General features: G+C 55.9%; 1 protein-coding gene across 2 annotated transcripts in view; it reads left to right on the top strand.

Moving 5' to 3' along the window:
• SCN4A (sodium voltage-gated channel alpha subunit 4) overlaps positions 1 to 18,907 on the top strand; it is a 53,398-nt gene that overhangs the window by 25,064 nt on the left and 9,427 nt on the right. The window contains exons 8-16 of one of the 2 annotated variants that reach the window (XM_070390076.1): positions 622 to 685; positions 937 to 1,078; positions 2,619 to 2,828; positions 3,440 to 3,593; positions 5,789 to 6,027; positions 8,425 to 8,598; positions 9,415 to 9,771; positions 16,199 to 16,687; positions 18,307 to 18,436. In XM_070390076.1, the coding sequence (XP_070246177.1) occupies positions 622 to 685; positions 937 to 1,078; positions 2,619 to 2,828; positions 3,440 to 3,593; positions 5,789 to 6,027; positions 8,425 to 8,598; positions 9,415 to 9,771; positions 16,199 to 16,687; positions 18,307 to 18,436 (1,959 nt within the window). Of the gene's footprint in view, positions 1 to 621; positions 686 to 936; positions 1,079 to 2,618; positions 2,829 to 3,439; positions 3,594 to 5,788; positions 6,028 to 8,424; positions 8,599 to 9,414; positions 9,772 to 16,198; positions 16,688 to 18,303; positions 18,437 to 18,907 lie in introns of both variants that reach the window. The other variant, XM_005911094.3, reaches the window with a different exon arrangement.

The following is an 18,907-nucleotide window of genomic DNA, read 5'->3' as shown; positions in this document are numbered from 1 at the left end:
AGAGCTTAGGACTTGGAGCTGCCCTTACAGGAGAAGGAAGAAAACAGATAGCTAATGAGAACATGCTGTATCACTCAGGTGAAAGTGAAAGTCGCTCAGTCGTGTCTGAGTCTTTGTGACCCCGTGGACTAAACAGTTCATGGAATTCTCCAGGCCAGAATACTGGAGTGGGTAGCCTTTCCCTTCTCCAGGGGATCTTCCCAACCCAGGGATCGAACCTAGGTCTCCCAAATTGCAGGCAGGTTTTTTACCAGCTTAGCTATCAGGGAAGCCCATATAGCACAGGGAATGCTACTTAATGCACTGTGGTGACCTGAATGGGAAAGAAGTCCAAAAGGGACTCCATGTATATATGGAGTATGTATGTGGCAATGGATATGTATGCGTGTGTGTGTGTGGCTGATTCATTTTGCTGTACAGTGGAAGCTAACACAACTAAAGCAACTATACTCCAGTAAAAATTAATTTTTTTAAAAAAAGGAGAGGGAAGGGGCGCCCCCAAGAGCATCCATGTGGCGGTGCCCGTGGTCCACACAGATGTGTCCACGGGTGTGCAGTGGGCACTCTGCCCACAGTGTCCATGCGCTCACATGCTCCCTTTGTGACCTCTGACTCCCACAGGGAACTTCTATTTCCTGGAGGGCTCCAATGACGCCCTGCTCTGTGGGAACAGCAGCGATGCTGGGTGAGTGACACCCGGGAGGGTTGAGGGGTGAATGGGAAACAGTGGCCCCAGGGTTGCCAGAAGATGGGGGATGACTGGGGATGAGAACCTGGGGTGGATGGAGGTGTAAAGACAACTCGTGAGCATGCACGCGTTTTCAGGATGCAGACAAGACTAAAGGAGGATGTTTTTTTTTTCTCGGAGTGCCCCCCACGTGGCCCCTAGTTGGAGCTCTCCTTTCCCCCTAAAACCAGTCTCCATCCTGTCCGCAGGCATTGCCCTGAAGGTTATGAGTGCATCAAGGCCGGGCGGAACCCCAACTACGGCTACACCAGCTACGACACCTTCAGCTGGGCCTTCCTGGCTCTCTTCCGCCTCATGACACAGGACTATTGGGAGAACCTCTTCCAGCTGGTACAGCAGCCCCCTGCCCTGCCCTGCCCCTCAGCCCCACAGCCCTACCTCCCTCCATCTCCACGGCCTCCTCGGGGCTTGGTAGGACCCTTACCAAAGCCATCCCTTCCATGGGACTCCCCTCAGTGGCCCTATATGTGGGTTCTTGGCACCTCTGGCATTCGGTTCCTGCCCAGATCTGAGCCCCAGCCTTTTCTTCCTTTTCCTCATTTGCTTAGGAGCTGAGATCTGAGCTGAGCACAGACTCCCAGGCCTCCTTACAGTAACCAGTAGGGCTGCTTAGACACCAGTTCTGCCCATAATTATTTACCTTCCACAGTTTGCAGGTGGGCAGGTTGAGTCTGGAGAACAATGCCTTCCAGTCCTTGGTGATGCTTCTAACATCGACAATGTTAATACTAATAGTAATAGGACTTCCCTGGTGTCCAGTGGTTAAGAATCTGCCTGCTATGTGCACCTGTGGCTGATTCATGTTGACGTATGGCAGAAATCAACATAATATTGTAAAGCAATTATCCTTCAATGAAAAATAAATAAAAATTTTAAAGTAAAAGAAAAAAGCCACAACTAAGACCTGGCACAGCCAAATAAATAAATATTCAAAAAAAGAAGAAGGTGAGTCTGCCTGCCCATGCAGGGGACATGGGTTTGATCCCTGGTCCGGGAAGATTCCACAAGCCATGGGGCAACCAAGCCCATGCACCGTGACCACTGACCCCATGCTCTAGAGCCCACACTCTGAGACAAGAGAAGCCACCACGACAAGAAGCCTGTGCCCTACAGCGAGAGTAACCCCAGCTCTTCGCAACTAGAGAAAGCCAGTGTGCAGCAACAAAGACCCAGCACCGCCAAAAATAAATAAATAACTGTAATGATAATAACAATAATCGCTTCTGTTTGCTGAGCTCTTACTAGATGCCAGGCATCATGGGGACACTAGGATTCAAGCTGATCCCAAAGCCCACATTCACCAATTTTTATCCTGGATCTCTGATCTCAAGATACCTGGCCAGGGTCCTCAGGGCTCTCTGAGTCGGGAGCCCAGGAAGGTCTGGGTCCCAAGTTCATATTTTGAAATGCCCCAGAATGTGGTTTAACCTGTCAAGGGTGGCCATAGAAGAAGATAGAAAGCTGTCTCTACTTGCAGATAACATAATTATTTATGTGCGTGCATGCTAAGTCACTTCCATCGTGTCCGACTTTTTGCCACCCCATGGGCTGTAGCCCTCCAGGATCCTCTGTCCATGGGATTCTCCAAGCAAGAATACTCGAGTGAGTTGCCATTTCCTCCTCTAGGGGATCTTCCTGACTCAGGGATCGAACCCACATCTCTTATGTCTCCTGCATTGGCAGGCAGGTTCTTTACCACTGGTGCCACCTGGGAAGCCATACATCCCTTGCCTCAAAAGCCCTCAAACTTCCAGGCTCTGTGAGGGATCCTTCCTGTCTGCCTCTCTGGGCAATGGTTGTATGGAGGGGCGCCCTGGGTGAAAGCAGGCAGGGTACCACGTGACACTTCCTCCCCCTCCCCCACTCCCAGACCCTTCGAGCAGCCGGCAAGACCTACATGATCTTTTTCGTGGTCATCATTTTCCTGGGCTCCTTCTACCTCATCAACCTGATCCTGGCTGTGGTAGCCATGGCCTACGCTGAGCAGAACGAGGCCACCCTGGCCGAGGATCAGGAGAAAGAAAAGGAGTTTCAGCAGATGCTGGAGAAATTCAAAAAACAGCAGGAGGAGGTGGAGAAGGTCTGGACTTGGGGAGGTGGGGGGAGGGGAAGATCCAGGGGTCTCCCTGTCCCTCAGCCCGGGTACCCTGGGCATGCTGAGGGGCACGGGGAGGTGCGGGATGAGGGCTGCGAGACAGGGGATGGGGAGCAGAAGGCTCAGGCTGGAGGTTTGGTGGGGTGGGAGGCTCCCAGGCAGTGGAAAGAGTATTTCGTAGCTCAGTGCCTCAGTTTCCCCATATATAACCAGGAATCTGGAGTAGTTAAACCTGAAGTAGCCTTCCAGATCAAATACCTATGATTTTATGATTTTTTATGGGCAGTGTCTGGGTCCAGGCTGAGGGAAAGGTGGGTGTTGATGAGGCCCCAGGGAGCAGCTGTGCATTCACCCATCCACCTCATGAAGTGCAGGGTCAGTTAAGGCTTCAGAGAAGGAAGGGTCTTCAGGGATGAGGGTCCTCAGTCACTTTGGTCCCTATCCTGTCATCCCCCCACCAACCACCCCTATTGCAGTAGACTGGGTGCAGGCCAAAAAGAGAGGTCCCCAGCCTGAAGGACTCAGGAGGAAGCTCTGAGAGTCCATCCCCATGGCTTGGCGATGGACTTATGTCCATTACCCTTGCTGGTCCACAGGCCAAGGCCGCCCAGGCTCTGGAAGGTGGGGAGGTGGACGGGGACCCAGCACACAGCAAAGACTGCAACGGCAGCCTGGACACATCGGCGGGGGAGAAGGGGCCTCCGAGGCCAAGCTGCGGCACAGACAGCGGTATTTCCGATGCCATGGAAGGTGAGTGCCCAGCATCCCCAGACCCATCCTGCCCACCCTGCCCATCGGGCCACTCGGGCTCCCGGGGTGGGGGCAGGGAGGGCCTGGCTGGGCCCAGCTTCAGGACAGTAACTTAATATTGGCATCGAAGAAATGGCCGTGATAAATATAGTCCTGGCTTAACCTGGCCCGATTCTGGCCACAAGGCCAGGCTGCGGCGGGAACTGGGGGCTTCCGGGCGGCCTTGTGGGCTGCCAAGGCAACGGGAAAGGACAGGATAAGAATACTAACCAGGAAGGCCCAATGTTCCGGAAACTGGAGATCCTGTTCCACAAATACCTTCTGGGTAAAAGCTAAAGGTCAAAGTCAAACTCTGCCCAGATAGAGCCACAGACCCCCCAAAAAACCCCATGCTGCCCCCCAGGCCTCAGGAGACTAGGTAACAAGGATAGGTGGGTAGACATACACATGGATGGATGGTTGGAAGGATGGACAGATAGTGAGTGGGTAGGTGGGTGGATGGATGGGTGAGCAGATGGATGAGTGAGTGGATGGATGGGTGAGTGGATGGATGGGTGAGTGGATGGATGCATGGGTGAATGGATGGACAGATGGTTTGATGGATGGGTGGGTGGGCTGAAAGATTAATGAACGGGAAGAGACACAGGTGTGTGGATGGATGAGAGGGAGGGAGGAGGAGGAGGAAATAATGCAGGAAAGAAAGATGCAGGGAAATCTGACATCAGAAGGATTGGGTCCCCTCCCCAGGTGTCTTGCCTTTTGGCAGGAAGGACTTGAAGGACTTTGCAAACCTCTATCCCAGCTGACCTTGCCTGAAGGGCATCCAGGTGTCTGTGCCCTGACAGAGAACACCCCAGGGGATGCTGGGCAGAGCCAGCCAAGGAGATCACTCAACACTGCCCTTGCTGGGACCACTGTGGGAAGTTTGGGACCTCAGACACAATTTGAGGCACCTGCGGTAACACCTGGGTTGGGAGTGCGGGTGTTACTGTCAGAACCTGCAGCCTTTGGGAGATCCGGTTTACTAATTGCTGGATGGGGGAGACACTCAGCTGTCCCCTCCCTGGAGTGTCCCATTCAGGCCTTCAAACCCACATGTCTATGGGACAGCCCCTGACTCCAGTTCCCTTTCCTCATCTATGACATGGGGGCACTAATATTATTACCTCATACTTTTTTCGTGGATTAAATGAGATCACGCCCTGGCTGAGAACTCCCATGGGCACCAGAGGCCTGGAAGACCTGGAGGAGATATAGCATATCCATGGGCCTGACAGAGCCCCAGGGGTTTAGAACTGGAGGGGCAGGAACAGGGCATGTTTCCAGGAAGCTTACCCTGGTGGGGAAGGACTGGCAGGATCCGGTCTGGAGGAGCCGGCGGCAGTGTGAGGCAGAGCCCCCAGGGAGGACTCGGTGTGCTCCTCAGAGGCTCTGGCCAGCAACAGTTGGAACTGAGACCCAGCCTTCTGCAGTGGCCTCCTGCCTCTCCCTGAGGCCCTCGGGCCCCTCCCTAGCCGGGATCGCAGCCCTGGGCCATAGGTAGTGGATGGAAGTCACCCTATGACATAGGGGGATTTTGTGCTGAAAAGGTGGAGCTGAAGTAGAGCACTGGGAGAAGTGACCTGGGGTAAGGCTTCTGAGGGCATGGCTCTTTATGGGGCTGCCCTGGTGGCTCAGACAGTAAAGAAGCTGCCTGCGATGCAGGGTTGTGATCCCTGGGTCGGGAAAATCCCCTGGAGAAGGAAATGGCAACCCACTCCAGTATTCTTGCCTGGGAAATCCCATGGACAGAGGAGCCTGGCCGGCTACAGTCCATGGACTCTCAAAGAGTCAGATACTACTGAGAAACTCCGGGAGTTGGTGATGGACAGGGAGGCCTGGCCTGCTGCAATTCATGGAGTCGCAAAGAGTCGGACACGACTGAGTGACCGAACTGAACTGAACTGAACACCTTCAGTTTCAAGGGACTGGTCACTGGGGGCGCGGAGCACTGAGGGTGGGGCCATGTGGGAGGGGTCTAGGGGTGGGTTTTGAGGGTGACCCACTGAGAGGCGGGGCTTGGGGTGGGCATCCCTGAGAGGGCGGGGCTTGAGGTGTGGCGCTCTGAGGGGCGGGGCTTGGAAGGTGGGCTCAAAGTTGGAGGTGGAGGAAGGAGCAGGTGAGGGGGCGGATCCTCATCTGCCGTCTGTTTTCAGAGCTGGAAGAGGCCCACCAGAAGTGCCCACCATGGTGGTACAAATGTTCCCATAAAGTGCTCATATGGAACTGCTGCACCCCGTGGGTGAAGTTCAAGAAGATCGTCCACCTGATCGTCATGGACCCCTTCGTGGACCTGGGCATCACCATCTGCATCGTGCTCAACACCCTCTTCATGGCCATGGAGCATTACCCAATGACAGAGCACTTTGACAGTGTGCTCAACGTGGGCAACCTGGTACGGAGCGGGCACGGGGGAGGTGGTCCTTGCTGGGCAGGACAGGGGAACGGCCAGGGGACAAGGGAGAGGTGGTCCTTGCTGGGCAGGACAGGGGAGCGGCCAGGGGACAAGGGAGAGGTGGTCCTTGCTGGGCAGGACAGGGGAGGGGCCAGGGGACAAGGGAGAGGTGGTCCTTGCTGGGCAGGACAGGGGAGGGGAGGGGCCTAGGGGACAAGGGAGAGGTGGTCCTTGCTGGGCAGGACAGGGGAGGGGACAGGGGACAAGGGAGAGGTGGTCCTTGCTGGGCAGGACAGGGGAGCGGCCAGGGGACAAGGGAGAGGTGGTCCTTGCTGGGCAGGACAGGGGAGCGGCCAGGGGACAAGGGAGAGGTGGTCCTTACTGGGCAGGACAGGGGAGCGGCCAGGGGACAAGGGAGAGGTGGTCCTTACTGGGCAGGACAGGGGAGCGGCCAGGGGACAAGGGAGAGGTGGTCCTTACTGGGCAGGACAGGGGAGGGGCCACAGGGCCCACGGGCTGTGTGGAAGTGAGGGGCGCGATTAAGGGCATAAAGAGACAGGCTGGGGTTATTTTCCTAGCATATGGGAATACAGGGACATGAGTTGATGTACCAGGGGAGGTACATGGGGTGATCCGTGGAATTTGGGTTTCGGGGTATTTGGGGGCAGAGAGAGTGGGGATGAAGTACTGGCTTCTTAAGATCAGGAGTTCTGGAGTCCAGGTCATGCCCTGGAGGCAGAGATGGGGGAGTGGGAGCTTGGGGGTGGGGAGTGAAGTGCTGGATGGCAAGTCTCTCCACTTTCAGAGGTTGTTGTGGGCCCCTGGAGAAGGGCACGGCAACCCACTCCAGTGTTCTTGACTGGAGAATCCCATGGACAGCGGAGCTTGGTGGGTTATGGTCCACAGGGTTGCAAAGAGTCGGCCATGACTGAAGTGACTTAGCCCAGGGGCCTAAGAGAGACCAAGGGACCCAGAAGATAGGGTGTAGAGCCATGGGCACCCAGGCCCAGGAGGCCCCAGCTCACCCTGAAGGCCCCAGGGCATCATTCCCCAGCCCTGAGGCCCCCTGCCCGCTCCATTTCTCCAGCAGGACCAGGCCAGCTCCCCTCTCAGCCCTTTCTGCTCCACTATTGTTGACACACACTGATCCGCCTGCTTATCCCTGCCCATTAGGAGCATTATCACCTCGTTGCCAGCCCCGGTGGAGCCTGACAAAGGGAAAAAGCCTCTGCCTCCTCCTCCAGCCCGGCCCCACCCTTCCCGATTCCCTTCTCAATCTGTCCAGGGTGGCCAATGGGCTAGATGCTCCCCCCATCCTGAGGGTGAGGGGAGCCTAGGGAGAGTTAAGATGTGGGACCTGGAGCAAGATGAGGCTGGGGTGGGCAGCATGGGAATCAGACCCTGGACTCCCCAGCCCACGAGGCACCCACATCTACACCATGGAGATGCCCGAGGCAGCTATGGCCAGGCTGGGCTGGAGGGGCAAGGGCGGGCTTGGGACTCGCCCGTGCAGCTGCTGGGGTGTGTGTGATGGGCCCAGCCCGCTGCCTGCCCACCCCCTGCCCACACTCTGCTGCTGTCTGGGCACCTGCTATGGTTAGGGACAGCTCCTGGGCGGGGCTCAGCATGTGCCTGGGCAGGCTGTGGACCCGGGGCAGCTGGTGCCTGGCAGGAGGGCGGGGGCCATGCCCAGGGAGCTTTTAGGGGCTCTGAAGCCCTCAGACAAGTCCAGGATTGTGGGGGATCAGCTCTGGTTTTCACTGATCCTGAACTTCACCTCCTGTCTGACCCCCCATCACCCCAGATTTCCGAATCCATCAAGATTTTCTGGGTCCTGGGACCACCCCCTGCCCCACCCCCGCCAACTAGGGTAGAGAGGCTGTAGAGTGTAGAGACAGGAAACTGAACTAAGCACCCCAAGACCTGGGTTTGAGACCTGACCTCATATGGACAGCGTGATTGAGAGCTTGTTGCTGACTTCTCGGAGCCTCAATCTTCTCTGGGATGGACGTGGTGATCATCCCTCCCAGCTTCGTGGAGATCAGGATACTGATGAGGCCATAACATGAAACACAGAATGCTCTACGAGTGTCAAATATTATTATGAGTGGGTTGAGACCCCAGGAAGTCAAGTGACAGGCCCACAGTCACAAGGCCAGGAAGAGATGGGCCCCGGTCTCTGAGCAGTACCCACTCTGCCCGGTGGCATGGCTGTTCAGCTCCTCATTCATTCACACACACCTGTGGGCCATGGGTACACATGTACCATGCCCGCCCCCTTGGGGCTCTGTCACCCTCTCTTCTGGCCTCGAGGGCTCTGCCCGGAGGTTGAAGAGTGGGGTGGGAGACTCTGGAGGCCCTGTGCCCCTGAGGCTTTGCACACCCCACCCCCCGCAGGTCTTCACAGGCATCTTCACAGCTGAGATGGTGCTGAAGCTCATTGCCATGGACCCCTACGAGTACTTCCAGCAGGGCTGGAACATCTTCGACAGTATCATCGTCACCCTCAGCCTGGTGGAGCTGGGCCTGGCCAATGTGCAGGGGCTGTCGGTGCTCCGCTCCTTCCGTCTGGTACATGAGGCCCCGGGACCCGGGCTGAGGGAGGGTGGGGTGTGGATGCTTGGAGGACACAAGCAGAAACCCCCAAGAAGTCAGAGGACTGGAAAGGAGGCCCCTCTGCCCTCATGTGCACCCCTCTGCCTCTCAGAAGCTTTCTCACTGGCAAAAGGGAGAAAGATGCCCTCCTCCTTATCACACAGGGCTGCTGGTAGACCAGAATGACAGCCCAGGAGCTGCCATTTGGACTTGACTGCTAGGTGAACTTGGGGGGACAGTGGGGTGGGGACTTCAGCCCATATTGCAGGCCTGAAAACTGAGGCTCAGGAAGTTCATCAGTAGTGGGATTAGGACTCTGAATTAGCATCCTTTTCACCACCTCGTAGGGACCTTTCATGCACCCACAAAAATGTAGAGAAAGTAAGATATGCCTCTGTGTACCTTTCACCTGGCTCCAACGGCCATCAACATCCTGTAGTTATTGTTTTATCTGTCCCCCCACTTTTTGTGGGGGAGTATCTTAAAGCAAATCCTGAGATTTTATTTCGCTTGTAAATGTTTTAGCTTTTATATGTAAGAGATGAGGACTCTTTCTTTTGATCATGTGAAGAGGATGAGGTGGTAGGATGCGAGCATTCCCGTTTAACAGAGAGGTAAACTGAGGCCCCATATCCCTCAGAGGGTAGGAGCTGGAGCCATTCAAAAGAGTTCTTTCTGGGAAACCCCTGGTGGTCCAGTGGGTAGGACTCTGCACTCTCAGTGCTGAGGGTCTGGGTTCAATCCCTGGGGTCCCTGGGTCTCACCAACCCCTGCATTCCCCCTGCCCGGCAGCTGAGGGTCTTCAAGCTGGCCAAGTCATGGCCGACGCTGAACATGCTTATCAAGATCATCGGCAACTCGGTGGGGGCACTGGGCAACCTGACGCTGGTGCTGGCCATCATTGTGTTCATCTTCGCCGTGGTGGGCATGCAGCTGTTTGGCAAGAGCTACAAGGAGTGCGTGTGCAAGATCGCCGCGGACTGCAACCTGCCCCGCTGGCACATGCATGACTTCTTCCACTCCTTTCTCATCGTCTTCCGCATCCTGTGCGGGGAGTGGATCGAGACCATGTGGGACTGCATGGAGGTGGCCGGCCAGGCCATGTGCCTCACTGTCTTCCTCATGGTCATGGTCATCGGCAACCTGGTGGTGAGTGCGTCTGACTGGGTGGCTCCCGTACCCTTGCCCAGAAAATCCAAGTGTCCCAGGCATGTCCGTGCCTTTGTTGTTTACTTGCTAAATTGTGTCTGACGCTTTTGTGACCCTATGGACTGTAGCCCACCAGGTTCCTCTGTTTGTGGGATTTCCCAGACAAGAATACTGAAGTGGGTTGCTATTTCCTTGTCTAGGGGATCTTCCTGACGCAGGGATCAAAACCTGCCTTGGTAGGTGGGTTTTTTACCACTGAGCCACCAGGGAAGCCCATCCATGCCTTTATTTCCCTTAAATCGGACTGTTGAAGGGTTCTTTTCCTATGAAACTGTGTTATGTAAAATCGCTGACACGTGATTGTTTTATTCCTCCCCTGACCCTAGATGGCAGTTTTGTATGGTTTAACCCAGTGGCTCTCAAATTTTAACCTGCTTCAAAACTCTTGTGAGTTTCTCAAAACCTAGATTCCCAGTCCCAGCCCCCCAGAGTCAGGCGAGGCAGCTCTGAGCCAGGCCCCAAACCTGCATTTCTAATGAGCTCTGGGTGATGTCCTGTGCAAGTAGTTGAGACCTAGTGTTTTGGGGAAAGTAACATGATAACCGGAGTCAGACTGGCCTGTGCTCCAGTCCCAGCTCCTTCGCCATCTGTGTGACCTTGAGCGAATCACTGCTCTCTGGTCAGCTGGGTTCTCTAACTCCACATGGGAGAAACATGGTAGACTCCTCAGGGCAGCAGTGCCTAACCTTTTTGGCACCAGGGACCGGTTTCATGGAAGACAATTCTTCCACGGACTGGCGTGGGGTGGGGGATGGTTTGGGGGTGATTTAAGCACACTGCCGTTATTGTGCATTGTATTTCTGGTGGTTCAGTTGGTAACAAATCCACCTTCAGTGCAGGAGACACAGGTTCGATCCCTGGGTCAGGAAGATGCCCTGGAGAAGGGAATGGCTACCCACTCCAGTATCCTTGCCTGGAGAATTCCATGGACAGAGGAGCCTGGCGGGCTACAGTCTATGGGGTCACAAAAGAGTCGGACACGACTGAGTCACTAACACTTAACACTGTATTTCTATTATTATTATTACATCAGCTCCACCTCAGGTCATCAGGCATTATATGCCAGAGCTTGGGGGCCCCTGCCTCAGCCGGTGGCCGGGGGGAGTGACCGTGATGGAAGAAGGCACAGTGTGGGTGGGTACCAGGAACTCCTGGCCCTTTTGTTCTCCTCCCCTCTCACCCTCTGCTCCTGGGAATCAGGCCCCGGGCGTTGGGAGGATGTGGAGATGGCCTGAACTGCATCTGTCCTGCCACTTTCTGGGTGGGGCGCTGGAGGAGGCAAGGGGGGTGCAGGGGCCCAGGAGAAATGGGATGTGAGGTCGTGGTCCAGCTGACCAGAGTTTCAGCAGCCGGGCGGAGGGAGGCGTCTCTCCTCACCCCGTCGACCCTGCTCCTCGGGGCGGGGTCACCCCTGCCAGGAGAGCTGTGCCCGGCTGCCCCGAGCGGGGGCGATGCTACCCCGGGCAACAGCGGGTGGGAAGACGCACGTCCCCACGTTCCGCAAAGGCCGGTGGAATCCTTGAGCTGCTCCGTCAGCACTTCTCAGATAACGCTGAGCTCCGCTGCGGGCAGAGGCGGACCGGCGGCCGGGGGCGTCACCGCAACTGAGGAGGGGACGGTGGGATGGGGTCCCGACAGCCAGACAGCAGAACCCAGGCTGACTGCTCCAAGGAGGGGGTCTTAGGGAGCGGGGAGAGTAAAGGGAACACCTCAGCAGGACTTTGGGGCAGGGTTCGTGATGGCGGGGTTGCAGGCTCTGAATAGATGTTTGTGAGGGCAAGTTTAAGCGGCCTGGGAGTGACTGTAAGGGTCGCAGTGGTTTCTGTGTACATGTGAACTCAAAACCATTTTAGGCCCCTACTTGCCGCTTTCTGACTGGGAAACTTTGAGCAAGTTATTTACACTCTCTCTGGCCTCAGTTTTTCTCATCTGGAAAATGGGGATGAGGCGGGTAGTGACTACTCTGCTGGTGGTCGGAAGGATTAAACCGACCTAAGTGCTCAGCAAAGCGCTTGGCCCACGAGGCCAGGGGAGCTCAAAGGTTACAGGCATTCAGGGAGCAGTGGCAGATTCCACACCTGCCGTCAACCGGCGCCACATGCCAGGCGCTGGGCTCCTGCCACGTGCCGGTTCCTGCGCCAGGGCTTTACGTGTATTATCCCTACTGCTCCTGACAACCCCATGAGGCAGGTAATGTTGGCTCTGTGCTCCCAGGAGGCACAGCCCAGAACCACGCGAGTGTGAAACTGAGCCTGGACTAGAAACTGAGTCTGCGTACTTTCAACAGCAAGAGCATCAATATCATCATTAGTGATACTAACGATGAGTTAGCATCAGGGTACCAGTGGTGACAGCCGACCTCTGTTCATGCTCATACAGCATTCGGAGCATTTCCGGATATTATTCTCTCTCTTTTTAAAAATTGTATTTATTTATTTATTTTTGGCTTTGCTGGCTCTTCATCACTCTGAGGGCTTTTCTCTAGTTACGGCGAGCAGGGGCTACTCTTCGTCGCAGCGTGTGAGCTTCTCATTGCAGAGGCTTCTCTTGTTGCAGAGCTCAGGCTGTAGGACACTCAGGCTTCGATAGCTGTGGCACATAGGCTCAGGAGTTGCAGCTCCCGGGCTTTAGAGCCTGGGCTCAATAGTTGTGGTGCATGGGCTTAGTCCCTCTGAGGCATATGGGATCTTCCCGGATCAGGGATTGAACCCATGTCTCCTGCACTGAGAGGTGGATTCTTTTCCACTGAGCCACCAGGGTGGTCCCCGGGTATTGATCTCTTAATGCTCACCAGCCTCCATGTGGTGTGTGCTGGATTCTGTTTTTTTTTAATATTAAAATATTTAATAATATTTAACTTTAATTGTCTGTGTCGGGCCCCAGTTGCGGCACACAGGATCTTTCATCTTCCTTGAGGCATGCGTGATCTGTGGCATGGGAACTCTTAGTTGCATCATGATCATGTGGGACCTAGTTCCCTGACCAAGGATCGAACCCAGACCCCTTGAATTGGGAGCTCGGAGTCTTAACCGTTAGACCACCAGGGAGGCCCCAGGGATGTGCTGTCTTATCTCTATTTTATAGACAAGAAAGCAGAGGCTCAGGGGGGTTCCTTAGTAACCTGTGCAGGATTTGAACCCAAGGAGTCAGGTCTCAGAATCCAGAACCACTGCACGGCACTGCCTCTGTATGTGCCCCCACGCCTCCCATCACACACACACACACACACACACACACCCTGACACCCTTCTCAGGCCCAGCTCTGCAGCTCTCCCACTTTGCTCAAAGGGAGCAGAGTGGCCTGGGGAGGCGCGCTGCCAGCTCCTTGGGCACTAGCCCCGCCTACCACCCTCCCAGGCCTCATGGAAGCAAGTGTCTGCCAGAGGGCATGGGGCACCCTGCCAGGGAGGGTGGGGACCCAGGCCCCCAGCGTCCATGGCACTCAGGTACTTCCTTGGGGGTGAAGAAGAGGAAATGACCAGGTCATAGGGAACCCTCCCGTCAGAGCCCACTCCTGGGGAACCTAATGTCCATCCCCCTTCCCTAATTTAACCCACCCCCCCATGCCTTGCCTGGGGCAGCTATTTCTGTCCCAGGCAGGAGCCGTGTGCAAACCCTGGTGACCCAGAGAGCAGCTAATTCCCATCTCAGATGTGTTTCTGGCAACTGGACACCTCCCCCCAGAGAGGGAAAGACAGACCAGTACATTGTGGTGGGGGGGCAAAGGCAGGACAGTAGCCAAAAGGCATGGTGATGGGCGAATCCCCCAGCACATTGCCCCAGAGAGAGAAGATGAACAATACATAATAGATACATATATATTTTTTAATTTTTCTGCTCCAGTTCATATTTATTTATTTTTAATTGGAGGATAATTGCTCCTCCAATATTGCATTGGTTTCTTCCATATGACAATGTGAATCAGCTTTAAGTATATCTATATCCCCTCCCTCTCGAACCTCCCTGCTTATAATTATTTTAAAGATATGTCAACATGATAGTTAAGACAATGACAAAAAGACCTTAGAGGACACTGGTGAAAGCCAGACAGATTCACATGTACGGTCCTCCCCTGGTCACTCAGGGAATTGGTTCCAAAACCCCCTGTGTGTTAGTTGCTCAGTCGTGTTGACCCCCTGGACTGTAGCCCACCAGGCTCCTCTGTCCATGGAATTCTCCAGGCAAGAATACTGGGGTGGGTAGCCATTCCCTTCTGCAGGAGATCTTCCCAACTCAGGGATCAAACCTGGCTCTCCTGCATTGCAGGCAGATTCTTTTTCGTCTTGGGGGCTTCTCTAAGCCCTCAAGACCCCTTGCAGATACCCAAATCTGGGGATACTCAAATCCGATAGAAAACGGCATAGTGCAGTTGACCCTACTTCTTTCGTGTCCAGTCGCACACTCAGCCCCACCCTGAGGCCCCCAGAGTAAGACCTGCCTCTGGTTGACAGGAGCCGGGACCTCCCCCTCCTCAGGCTGCACCGTCCTCCTCTGTCCTGGGAGGTGGGTTGATGGAAGACGGGGCCACTGCACTGCACAGCTTCTGGGGTGGCCATTCACACTGTAGTCTAAATAAATGATGTCCTCCAAAGTTGTGCAGGGCTTTCCAGGTAGCATCAGTGGTAAAGAATCCACCTGCCAATGCAGGAGATGCAAGAGACTTGGGTTTGATCTCTAGGTCAGGAATATCCCCTGGAGTAGGAAATGGCAGCCCACTCCAGTATTTTTGCATGGGCAATCCCATGGATAAAGGAGCCTGGCGGGCTACAGTCCATGGGGTTGCAAAGAGTTGGATATGACTGAGCGCACACACACACAAAGTTGTGCAATGACAGGAAACCTGGATTCTGGTTCTGGATGTGCTGTGTGTCTTTAGGCAAGTCACTCCACCTCTCTGGGAGAACTCAGGCTCCTCATTCATGAAATGCAGAGCTGGCCTCAGAGTTCATCGCACTCCTCCCACTACCGTGTAAAACCTTCTATTACTGCACACATAACAGCCCACACGTTTTGAGTGCCTACTGTGCACTCTAGTTGTATCAACCTTTCAATCCTCACAACAACAACGTGAGGAGGTAGGTACTGGAATCATCGCCATTGTACAAATAAGGAAACCGAGGCACGGGGCAGCGATAGGACTTGCCTCTGGACACACAGCTAATCACTTGGGGTTCAAGGCCAAGCGGCATGGTTTCAAAGCCTGTGAACCCCAGTCTCTACTTTGTGCAAACCCACCGCGTTGTAATTGTCTGATCAAATGTCTGTCTCTAGGCTGGGAGCAAACTGAGGCCAGTCATTCCTGCACACAGTGGGAGAGGCTCAGTAAATATCCGCCAAAAAATAAAGCTGAGGGAGGTAGACCAGTAGCCTCTTACGTCCCTTTCAGTGGGGATAAGAAATGAGTGTCAGTAGAGCAGGGAACCCCGGGAGAAGGAAAGGGAGCGAGCCGAGGTAGATCAGACGTCCTTCCACAGCAACCGGGGATGTACGTCTGAGTCCTGGGAACTCCAGGTGGCACTAGTGGTAAAGAATCCACATGCCAATGTAGGAGACGCAGGAGACATAGGTTCAATCCCTGGGTCAGGAAGATCTCCTGGAGGAGGAAATGGCAACCCAGTCCAGTCCAGCATTCTTGCCTGGAGAATCAGGCTGGCTACAGTCCATGGGGTTGAAAAGAGTCAGACACAACTGAGGACACAGGAGCACGTACCAGGAGCCCGTGGACTATTAGAAGTCCCACTTACAAGACAAGAGAAGGCTCAAAATAGGCTCCCAATGAGTCCCCGAAGCTTGGAGACGGGAGCCCTAGTTTTTGATCTGCATCCTCTAGCAGTGGAAGTGGAGGACAGAGTCGTGGAAGAGTCCCTGTCCCCCGGTGGGCCTCCTCAAACCCTGCCTCCGCCTTGGTCAGCAGAGTCCTCTCCTGCCCAAGCCTCAGTCTCCTTATCTGTAAAGTGGGCACGACTGTAGCACTTCTCAGCTCCAAGAGCAGTTTTGAGGGTTCTGTTAGGTGCTGCTGCTGCTGTTTAGTCACTCAGTCGTGTCCAACCATTTGCAACCCCAAGGACTGAAGCCCCCTGCTCCTCTGTCCGTGGAATTCTCCAGACAAGAATACTGGAGTGGGTAGCCATTCCCTTCTCCAGGGGATCTTCCCAACCCAGGGATCAAACCCAGGTCTACTGCATTGCAGGCAGATTCTTTACCATCTGAGCTACCAGGGAAGCCCTCTCTTAGATGATGCTCCTCTTTAATGCCCACCAAGAGGTAGGTCTGACTTGGAGGCCCGAGGACCCTCATGTGGACTGAAGGGGGCACCCTCGGGGCCCCGCAGCTAAGCTCAGGCTCCCCCTCACCTCCTGCTCTCCAGGTCTTGAACCTGTTCTTGGCCCTGCTGCTCAGCTCCTTCAGTGCCGACAGCCTGGCGGCCTCGGACGAGGATGGCGAGATGAACAACCTGCAGATTGCCATCGCTCGCATCACGTGGGGCATCGGCTTCGCCAAAGCCTTCCTCGTGGGGCTGCTGCATGGCAAGGTACTGAGCCCCAAGGTTATCATGCTCAGCCTTGGAAGCATCGGCGAGGATGGGGAGGCCGGAGAGGCTCCAGAAAGTGCCCCCGAGGATGAGAAGAAGGAGCCTCCGCCCGAGGAGGATGGCAAGGACCTCAAGAAGGACAACCACATCCTGAACCACGTGGGCCTGGCTGACGGCCCTCCCCCCAGCATCGAGTTGGATCACCTCAACTTCATCAACAACCCCTACCTGACCATCCACGTGCCCATCGCCTCCGAGGAGTCTGACCTGGAGATGCCCACAGAGGAGGAAACTGACACCTTCTCTGAGCCTGAGGATGTCAAGGTAAGCCCATAGCAAGGTCCAGATTCAGGGCTCGGGAGTCAGACAGAGACGACTCTACATTTGTGTATGACCTTGAACATGGCACAAAGCCTCTCCAAGCCTCAGTTTCTCCATCTGTAAGGTGGGGTAATGGTACCTACCTTGTGGTGTTACTGTGAGCATTAGATGAGATGCTGTGTGCAGAGCAACTCTGTGAATGGTGACATATAAATACCATTATTATGACCCGCTCCACTTGTCTGAACACCCCAGGCCTTTCCCTGCACTCCTGCCCTGCAGCTCCTCCTGGGTCCCCTCTCACCAGCAGGTGGCGCTGTGAGATAGCATATTCTCACCTGAGAAGCCTGAATCCAGGGCTGGAACCCAAGGGGCCTCTCTTAACCCTGCCCTGGGGTTAAGAAGCCGCTACCAAGTTCTTGCTATTATCGTCTGTTTCTGTGTAGACGCCCCCTGGTGGTGGTGGGGACCCGGTCCCAACTTCCCAGCGTGGGTCAGAGTGCCAGGTCTGGGCTGGAGACACTGAGGAGAGGGGGTCAGGGATCCAGTGGGGTGGAGCCGAAGAAATGGAAAGCTGGGCCCCAGCCTCAGCTGGAGCCCTGATGCCCACCGCCTCCCCCTGCCTCTCCCCTGTAAGGGTTGGGGAGGCCCTGGCGGTTGCCCCCAGAAGCTCAGGTTGAGCCCCTCACCCACCCTCCAGCTCCATCAGGGGAAGGATCAGCACATAAGCTAGGGCAGGGCCCCCTGACCACCCCCACCCTGGCAGCGTGGGCCCAGCAGGCACCAGAGCCTGAATAAACTTTGCCCTGAAAGCTCTTGACTCCTTATTCCCCCCAAATACGTGGCATACTAAGTTACCAGGGAGCCGAGCGCCTGCCAAGCTATAAATACCCCTGGAAACGTGGCACCAACCTCGGTATGAGGAGTGGGGGTGGAGAAGGGCCGGATAGCAGCCGGGCCAAGGTGCTGGGGACTCTGGAGGGGGCGGGCACAGCTCCCGAGGGGCGGTGAGAAGTGGGGGGCATAGGCAGGGCCAGTGGCTCAGCGGGCATCCTGCCCGACCTAATGCCCCGTGCCTCAGTTTCCCTTTCTGTCAACTGGGCACCAGGCCCTCCCTTTCTGGCCACCATTCTGACAGCTGCCCCCGCCACCATCCCATGACCCTCTCCATTTTCCTTTTCAGGGGCCTCACCCCAGCCATAAAGGGGGCCCCTTGAGGAGTGGAGGCTGGGCCAGGAGGAGGTGAGGGAGGTCTGGCCAGGCTGGAGTACCAGCCCCCTACCCCCACTCTTTCTGAATTCCCCCATCCTTCCTGGATTCCTCAGCTGAACAGAGCGTAAGAGGGCTCGGACCTTGCTCCATCCTGACCCCTTCCCTTCTAGCCAGCATCTCTGAGCCTCTTCAAATCCAAGTGCCCTGAGGATAGGGCCAAGGCCTGGGTCCTTCTGCACAGACCCCAGTGCTGGCTCCACAATCCAGGGCTGAATGAATGAATGAGTCTGTGAATGAATGAGTCTGCTCCACCCCCCACCCCCGCTTCCCCTTCTCCCTTCTGGGCCCTCCCCTCGGGGCTCCCATCTGGACCCCCTCTGCCCCACGTGACCCTGTGGCCTCCGCAGAAGCCGCTGCAGCCCCTGGATGGGAACTCCTCCGTCTGCAGCACTGCTGACTACAAGCCCCCCGAGGACGACCCCGAGGAACAGGCCGAGGAGAACCCTGATGGGGAGCAGCCTGAGGAGTGCTTCACCGAGGGTGAGGGCCAGCCCGCCGGGGTGCCTCCCCCAGCCCGGCAGACCCCGGAAGCGGCAGGCCAGGCTAGGGCCCGAGGAGAGCCTCAGCCTCAGCTCACCGTCTCCTTGGGGACGGCCTGGGGACAGGCGAGTCACCAAAAGCAGCAGGGCCTTCTTCCTCCATGGTGCCCTGCCCTTCCGCACCTGGGAGAATGCGACCCCAGGAAGGGGTGTCAGAGCAGATGCTTCTGAGCCCCTGCCCCCTCTGCCCCCTGCCGTGTGTGCCGTGGGTGACAGTCCCAGCAGCCCACAGGCTGCTGCACAGAATCCCCATAGAGCCCTGAGTATGGCCGGCACGAAGCAGGCGCTCAGCACTGGCTTCTCTAAGGCTGTCCTTCTCAGCTTTGTCTTCCAGAAAGAGGCCTGCCTGGCCCTTCTGGAACATTCTTTGCCCAGAGAGTTTGGGTTGTGCAGAGTGGAGGCTGCCTGGGGG

This window comes from Bos mutus, chromosome 19, assembly GCF_027580195.1.
Source record: "Bos mutus isolate GX-2022 chromosome 19, NWIPB_WYAK_1.1, whole genome shotgun sequence".
Lineage (NCBI taxonomy): Eukaryota > Metazoa > Chordata > Mammalia > Artiodactyla > Bovidae > Bos > Bos mutus.
Note: the sequence above shows the minus strand (reverse complement) of the source record. Positions and strands in the feature narration are given on the sequence as shown.